At 32.2% G+C, this 9,215-nt stretch overlaps 1 protein-coding gene across 1 annotated transcript; it reads left to right on the top strand.

Annotated features, from left to right (window-relative positions):
- Nucleotides 1-806: 806 nt before the first annotated feature.
- LOC118184043 (uncharacterized) lies at nucleotides 807-3,973 on the top strand. The gene has a single exon (XM_035353678.2). The coding sequence runs from the start codon at nucleotides 894-896 to the stop codon at nucleotides 2,907-2,909; it is 2,016 nt and encodes a 671-aa protein (XP_035209569.1). The 5' UTR covers nucleotides 807-893; the 3' UTR covers nucleotides 2,910-3,973.
- Nucleotides 3,974-9,215: the final 5,242 nt, after the last annotated feature.

The raw sequence follows: 9,215 nt of genomic DNA, 5'->3' as shown, positions 1-9,215 counted from the left end.
TCAATATATTTTTAGTATACATATAATGATTCAATATCATTTTTATGGGAAAAAAAAGACACTTTTGACTGCACAGATTTTCTAGAAATCCCAAGTAAAACACATATGAAATCATTTGTTTACAATCAGTGAACGTTAAAATCAGCTACCTGTCACAATACAATAAAACAGCGACACAATTTCCTACAACAGCCAGCAGTTCCTCCTTTACATGAACAAGAATTTTTTTTTTTTTTTAATTTTTATTTGTCCTTTTTGAACAATGAAATGTCCTTCGATTTCATGCGATCAGGACGCTATAGAACTTATCCTTAAATAGAAAGCCAAAACTTGTACATTGGATTTCAAGTAAAATTTCGTGCATTACCAAATGATCAGCTTTTTAAAATGCTCTCTGCTTCAGTAATACAGCGAGAATTTACGCCTCCTTGAACAAAATCAAACATTTCGGGAGAGCTAAGTAACTCCATTTTTGAATGTACGAAGTCAGATCACAAGTCAAAATACCGAGTTTTATCCGCCATACTAATGTGTGAAAGCGCCATCTATAGGTGAATTGAATCGCGGATATAGCAAATTCTCGAATACGCGGACTGTCAAATTCAGCATAATTTGTACGAGAATTTATCAATGCTACTGAAAATTAATTTTTATCTCCTAATTAGTTTTAACTATTTTATTAGTCTAGTACAAGTCTTTGACTAGTATATAACTCTAGTAACTAATTTTTTAAAATTTGTTAGGTTAAAATTTGAGTGTCGAATATACAGCAATATTCTCTCTCAACTCTTCACATACCGCTATCTACAGCCATTTTCTTTTGATTGCAGTGAAGAGGAAAGGAGTTACCGTCGATAACCGATTTTGCTTTCGGCCCAATTTCAGAATTTGAGATGAAGTTATCGGATTTGAAAGTTGCAGACTTGAAATCAGAGTTGGATAAAAGAGGCTTAGATAAATCAGGTGTGAAGTCTGTATTAATAGAACGATTGCAAAATGCACTTGAAAAAGAAGGTATTGATCCCGATGAGCACGAGTTTGAACTCGGTACTGATGTGAGAAATTCGAAACGAAAAAGTGATACTGGAACACATTCTGAAGGGGGAGATGATGAAGACATGGATACCGGAGAAATAAATCAAAAGGTAAATTCAGGTGTTACTGGAAACTTAGAAGAAAATGATGAGGACGATGATACTCCCTGTAGCGATGAAGAAATGGATGATTATAAACATAAAGAAGATACAGAAAGTGCCCGTTTTCGAACCGCGACACAGATACGACAAGAAGCACCTAAGGATGGAAAAGATACGAATGTTGAGGGGGATGTTGAACAAAATTCTGAGACATCAAAATTAGATGATGGTGAATCAAATAAAGAGGGAATTCTGTCTGACCCGGGTGCACCAGCAGCAATGGAAACAGCTGAGACCGGCAGTACCGATTCAAAAGGTAATAAGAGTAAAGTTCTGAAAGTTATTGGTAAAGATAAAGTCCAGCAGGTTGCATTAACTGCTCGTACACTTTGGGTTACAGGTTTAGCTAGCACATCTAAAGTTTCTGATCTTAAAAATCTTTTTAGTAAGCACGGAAAAGTTACTTCAGCAAAAATTGTCAGGAGTACTAAAGGTACTCAGAGGAAATGGTATGGTTTGCTTACAATGGCTACAAGTAAGGATGCTTCAAAGTGCATACAAAAGTTGCATCGAACAGAATTTGGCGGCCATGTGATATCAGTTGAACGTAGGCAGACAGCACCAATTGTAAAAAAGTCTGAGGCTTCCACTGTTAAAAAGCAAATTTTAAAGGGGGATGTAAAAGATACTTCTGCTTTGAAAACGGCTGATGCTAAGAAAGGGCAGTCTGATGATGATAAACGAAAGGAATCTTACTCGGGGGATGCAGGTGAAGATAAAGATAAGAGTGATGATGAACGAGGAAGCACCGAGAGAAGTTACAGAGGTTATGAGGGTAGATCATATTTCAGGGGGCGTTATGGTAGAGCACCATTTAGACGACCATTTGGTTTTCGTGGTCGTGGGCTATCTTTCAGGGGACGGGGACGTTTTTCTGGTTTCAGACGGCCGTTTGGTCGTCCACCTCCTTTTGAGCGTCCTCCTTTTCGTTCTTTCTCGAGAGGTGGTTATAGTTTTGAATTTGCTAAAAGGGGTGGTCGAATTCCACCTAGAGATTATATTCGAGATATGCGAGAAAGAGAAATTAGAATGAAACGAGAGGAAGAAATGTTTAGGCACAAAATTATTGTTCGTAAACAAAAAGAGGAGGCTTACAGATTGGAAAGAGAAAAAAATCAGTTGCGTCTTGAAAGAGAAATGCTAGAAAGAGAAAAGGCTGAAATGCTGAAATTAGAAAGGGCGAAGCAGCGGATGGAAAGAGAGCAGTTAGAAGTAGAACGTGAAAAATTGAGGCGTCAGGCCCATATGGGTCATCCATCAAAGAGACCTTTTAACCGCCGAGGCGGTGGTCCGCCTATGTGGGCTGAAAAAAGGAGAGAAATACCTTATGATGACCCATCCGCTAGCTTCCATAGGGATAAATTTCCACCTGAAAATAAATTTCCATATAATCGTGAGCATTCAGCTTACAAGAAACCAGATTTTCCCCATGAAGATTTTAGGCGAGAGAAAATTGATGTGCCACCACCTCATCCCAAATTTGCTGAAAGGGAAGAGCGTAGAGAAGTAACATACCATGGTGGTCCTGACCGTCGGGTCTATTCCCGAAATGAATTCAGAGGCCCCCATCCGGGTCCTAGTTCTTCTCCACCACCAAAACATTTCCCGCCAAGAAGCAAGCCTCCTCGAGAGGAATGGAAATTCCATGAGCGTCGAGGAGGAGATAAACCAGGCTATCCTCCAAGGGGCCATAAAAGAATGGCTTATTATTGATGTGTGTAAAAAAATACTCACCTAAACATGTATTCTCTGTTGACTTCAAATCACTGTCTGAAATTGAAATGTTCTTTATTATTTGGATTCTGATATTTTGTAGTTGTATAGACAGTTAAAAAATTTTTAATAGGCATATATCAGAAGACTTTTAGTAGTAATGACATTGCTAAAATTCATGAGAAATCTTGTTTCATAATTTAATTTTCCACTTAATATTTGAATATTATTTGTACACCATTGGAGACCAAACATAAAAATGGTATGTAGGATTTTTTATGTTGATTTTTACGTGCTGATATTACCTTCAGAAAACTTTTTTTCCTTGCTTGTAACTGCATTGTGATGTGAGACAAAAAGTTCATTGTTTTGCATTTTATTGTTACTCATAATATGTTATTCTGAAGAAAAATCATTGCAAATTTTCATTCTAAAACAATCAGTTTTTTAGTCTGTCTGCATTGTAATTTTAATTGCATATATAGCCTTGTAAGAGCAATTAATATTTTAGTAAGATCATACTTTGGAATTTTATCTTGTTAGTTGTATACTGAAAATAGAATTCAAATTGGAAATTTTTCTTGTTATTTGTATATTGCGAAACAGAATTGAAATGAAAATTTATCTTAATTTGTATATGAAAAAGAAAAGTAAAGATTATCTGTTATATTCTAGAAACAGAAAGTATTCTACAGTGTTTGCTTTTGAAAACTATTTGCATTGATGCCATTTTTGCCATATTTTTGTTAAATAAATTGCCAGAAATAAGTTCACATTTTGTATAGTTCATCTGAAAGTCTGTGTATATCATTCAGTAGATTTTGAACATTTTAAGAAAAAAAGTATGGAAATGCTAAGAAAAAATATTTTTAACCAAAAAGTTTTCTGTGCATATTTGTAATCTGCTATATTACATGTTTGTGAACTTGAAGCATATTATAAAGAAATGTAATAACCTCTGATGCTGATTCTTAGAAATATGTTTAAGAAAAATGTGAATCATTTGATAAAAGTGCAGTTTGGCGAAACAGTGGATTGATTAATAAAAGAAAAATAATAATTCAGTTTTGTTCTACTGTAATAACACATATGAGCAGTAATGTTGGATGACATCTTTTGGTGTACTAATTTAACTTATTTTTGTTGAATTTGAAATAATAGCAAGAATTTACATCTTTATAAAAGTATAAATCAAGCGATACATTTTTAAGGATTGGTGGTGTCGGAGATCAATGAATGCCTGATTTCGTAAATTTTACTTGTACAATCTGGTAATTAAATGTGGAAGTTATTGCACAAAATTTAACAATATTGAAGATGGTGTTTAAAAGCTCAGTTTAAGTCATTCTTTTGATTTCATATGCAAAATTCACTTTCTAAACAAATATAGGGTACCAATTTATTTTATTTTATTGAAGTCAAGTTTCTTTGTCATTATATATGTATAAGGAATATCAAGTCTTGAACAGTTAATTGCTTGATGGATTTTTAGGTAATATGAAATTAAATCTATTGTTTTATATGGAAGAATATAATATGCATCAACACTTATACTAAAATAGTTTTGTAAAATGTTTCAAAAGTTATTCAAGATTCAGAATTTTCAAAATGTATCTTGCGTGAAGAATTTATTTTTGAGCAAATTGCTATAATAATTAGTGGAAATGTTACATTATTTTCTGAAAAAATGCATATATGTTTAGATAAATTGTTTGGTACTAGAAGTAGAATCAGAATTATAAGATTTTAAATTAGTGATCACCTTGGAAGTCTTATGCCAAAAATACTATCTTTTTCAAGATAATAGATTTACAAAATAGTCTCAAATCTTGAATTTTTTAATGCAGAATTTCAAATGAATTAAAAATATTGGGCTGATTTCATCATGAATATATATACACATGCAATTTTACTATTCTTGAGTGTTCAAAAGGAACAGACATGCATTTTTAGAAGATTTTGAACCAACATTTTTAATCAAGTCATTCTAAAAAAATATTTTTTAAGTATTGAAGATGCAGTTTTTAAACAGTTATCTCAAATCATACGATTCTGCTGTCAGGATTTTATGCAGTTTATTTTCATTTGGTTTATATTAGCCTAACCAACATTTCCCCCTTTAATTATATATAAATGTCTGTGTAACTTTAGTTATGAATACTGAAATTTCATGAGTTTTCAGGTGCTGAAACGAACTTAGAAAATTAAAATTAATCACTGATTTAAATAACGTACTGAATAATCAAGTGAAAAGAGTGATATTAATTTTGGGATAAGAGGTTTCTGTCAGTATTTTAATATTGCAGTGGTTATTTTGTATTGTGGATTATTTATCCCCAAGCTAATATAGGGTATTTATTGCCTGTCAAAGTTTGTTAAATTCATACAGTGGAAAAGAGTATAAATTTTCTCTAATCATGGTTTCATACAGTGGAAAAGAGTATAAATTTTCTCTAATCATGGTTTCATACAGTGGAAAAGAGTATAAATTTTCTCTTATCATGATTTATATGCAGTGTGGAAAATGTCAGAAAACAGTTCTAAATTCTGTTAAAGGCTAGTATTAAAATTAGGTGTGTTTTTTAGTCCAGAAGGGCTATTAATTTCGCTTTGGCATTTTGCATCACTTTTCAAACTATTGCCACCAAATATTACAGTCCCATATTATATTTAAAGAAGTTTAATAATGAAGAATCTGTATACATATATGTATGTTTCTCGCATTGGGATAAATATTGTAATACCTAGAACCATTGAATTTTGAATAACACACATTTCCACCTGAATATGGGCATCTTGAAGTCCAAATTTGGAATTTGTTTTATTATCTTGTTCATATTTTGTTAAGCTTTAATGAATTTTTTTTAAAGAAACTCAACGATTTCAAAGCGAGCAATGGTAACACTGTATGAGAAAAAAAACTTTTTTTTAAATCTCAAGAACACAACATGACACTGTGTATTGGAAATTCTAAAGTTATGCTCATTTAAAGATAATTTTGCAATATTGCTGTTGAATTGAATGTTATAGTTTAAGTGCAAAGAATTTAATGAATAAAGGTAACACACAAAATGCTGGAAAAAGACCCTTTGGAAAAAATTTTTTAGGCTTTGTACGCTATTAGGAAGACACTTTTATACTATGACTGTGCCTTTGGATGTTAATCCATTATGCCAATATTTGGAAAATATAGTTTTGTAGGTGTTTTTCCATGGATGAAAGCTTTATTTAAACGTAAAATTTGTAATTTTGCTCCTAGGAAGGTGCTTATTTTGTATTGCACTGTATGTTAGTCTTCAGAAGATGTATGATCCTGCACTATATGCTAAAGGTCTTCAGAATTTTGAATGGCATTTTTTAAAATAGACCTCAGCTATTGTGAGATAGATTTATCTACATATTTTATTTTTAATTGGCCAAAAAGTTGTGAAAGGCAATTTAGGAAGTCTTGCTTTTAATTATCAATTAAGTCATAGCAAGTTTGAAGTTTTCACTTTAAGCTACTGCTTGAGTAGAGCATAATATTGTATAAAACCAAGACATTTGATCTTATCTTTCATTTTTAGTTTTTATTATATATATCAGTAGTTGGAATTTGCTGCCATATTAGAAAGTTTGGTAATTCTAGCTTTTTTTGCAAGCAGTTGTGAAAGATGCTAATAATTTTACTCTGCAGCCAGATTTTAAAGGTAAGTTAACTCATGTATTTTATTTTATAATTATACCAAAAGCTATTCAAATAAGATTAATTTTTTTCTGCATTAAAAGTTTGCATCAGAAAGTAATTTCATTAATCATTGAGTTATTAATCTTTGAATTACTAATTGAATTACTATCGGCTAATCTTTGGAATATGGTAACAGGTAGTTTGGCGACATTTTGATAAGGTGATAAAGGTTACTAGGTAGGACTTAAACAATAATCTGAGAATTAGTACACAGTTTGAATTGCAGATTATTTTGTCTCAGAGAAATGAGAAATGTAATGTGACATTTTCCGGAAAATTCCGATCGTGATTTTAGCTAATAAGCACTTGGAAACAATTTCGCTGCTAAAGTGCAGAATTGCCCACTTATTTGTTTGTCTCTTTTTACAAAAGTAAGAAGAATTGAATTTTTGTCAATTTTCTTTGACTTTTTAAGTGAAAATAGGTCGATGTGTACATGGATAAAGTCAAGCGTGTGCGCAATGCCATTTTTGTGCAATTCTAAGATGTTTTTTAAATGAAAATAGGTCAACGTGTACATGGATACCTATGTGCAATTCTTAAAAAACGCGCGGTGGGCGATTCTGCACTTTCTCCCAATTTCACACCTAATCTTCGTCATGATGTTCCATAAAAGTTCTAGCATGAGCGTAATTCGGCTAGTATATTGTTGGAAAAAATGTTGAGTAAAAAAAAAACGCACCTAATCTTCGTCATGATGTTCCATAAAAGTTCTAGCATAAGCGTAATTCGGCTAGCAGATTGTTGGAAAAAATTTTGAGTAAAAAAAAAAAGCCTTTACTTCGTGAAAACAAAATGGCATATAAAAAAAAAAACAAAAAAACTAGCAGGTTGCTGTAGCAGGGTTGGTCACCAAAGTTTCATCAAAAAATCACCAAGTTACCATAATCCGAAGATTTACCAAAATAACTTGTAAAAGGGTACTTTATCTGGGTTAACTGTTGATGTGAACACATTTCCGGTTTCTGTGCAAGATATGCGTTTTTTTTTTTAAAGGTTATGTCGTTTCTATATACATAGTGATCTCTTCAAGAGTTGCTTATACTCGGCATCACGCATAATGTGGGCATAGAAATACTAAAAGGAGAAGGAAGAAAGAAGTACCTGATGACTTTAGCCAGTTTACACTTTGTGTGTACAGAACGCAAAGATGGAAAACTCCTGTGTGTGATGTTGTCCTGCTATGCTGGTATTATAGGAGGGATCGTAATGTCTACTCATGTTGGGGGAAAGCCATCTGTACGTACGTATTAATGCAACCACCTTGGCATAATTTACCAATTTTTTACAGATGAAAAGGTAAAAGTTGCTTATTGGGTGCAAGTTGGTGATCTTCATGCGTTTTTCTATCAGTATTTACCATAAGTCGGTAAACTATATCATCACACGTTGCGGCGCGCAATGAACTGGAAGTTGATTTGTCGGCACTATCCTCATCTTCAGGGCAGATGTTTTTATTTTATTCGGCTTATAATTCTTTACTAAATGTAGTGTTTCATCTCGATGTACTCCGATTTGATTTAAAACAATTTTATCGTCATTATAAATATAATGAATACGCATAAAATAGTTTTCTGGTTGCAATTTTCTAATTTCGACTATGTGTAATGTATGCTTTACGCATGCGCGCGTTAAAAGAAATTTTTAATAAAGTAAACAAATGGATATTAAGCTTTTTTTTTTTTTTTTTTTTTTTTTTTGTAAATTTTGATAACCTTTAGATCACAATTGCTCTTTATTTCATAAATTACAATTTCACATTTTTAATTGTATAATTTCTGCATGCCATCTTACCAGATTTAAACTGATCTATAATCCAGAAAAATCGATAATCTGGAATCGCCGAAGTCCCGACGAGTCCGGATTAAAGACTTTTGACTGTACTTCCATTTCACTAAATGTTCAATTTGGTGACTTATCGTGCCAAAAATTCCCAAGTCTAATGCGGCGATTAAATCTATTTAAAAATTTTGTTGCTTTCCCTCCCCTTGAGAATTATGTGAAAGAATTAGAACCATGCAAATTACTGTGAAAGGTATTTTCTTTTTACAATTCACAAGTTAGATATTTTTATGGTATGAAACTTGAGTTACATAAAAACCAGGAATTATGTGACAGAATAAGAACCGTGCAAATTACTGTGAAAGGTATTTTCTTCTTACAATTTGTAAATTGGATATTTTTATGGATCATAAACAAATAACCTTTTTATATGAAACTTGAGTTACATAACTTTAATTTATCTTAAAGAATTTATATACTCTTCCTGATGTAAAATTTCACTAATTTGTTGCATTGTCTTCCTACTGCTAATCAGACAATGGATTTTAAGTAAAAGTATTTGCTTTATCATAAATTGCAGTGAATATTCCTTATGTGTTAACTTTGTGTGATCTCCTGCAGAAGGTAGAAAAAGTTGTGCCAGACATTAACTATGTTCTAGGAATTAACCATATTTTGATTTCTTAAGCTACAGAGTTAATATCGCCTGAACAAATCAGGATTTGTACGAACCCTAAAAGTTTTTAAGGTTTTTTGAAATGGTCTTTAAAAATCCTTAATTTCAGCCAAATAGGCAA

This window comes from Stegodyphus dumicola, chromosome 9 (genome assembly GCF_044657685.1).
Source record: "Stegodyphus dumicola isolate Sdum_Otavi_A_Nest chromosome 9, ASM4465768v1".
In the NCBI taxonomy this organism is placed as follows: Eukaryota; Metazoa; Arthropoda; class Arachnida; order Araneae; family Eresidae; genus Stegodyphus; species Stegodyphus dumicola.
The sequence above is the reverse complement of the archived record's forward strand: the minus strand, read 5'-3'. Positions and strand labels throughout refer to the sequence as shown.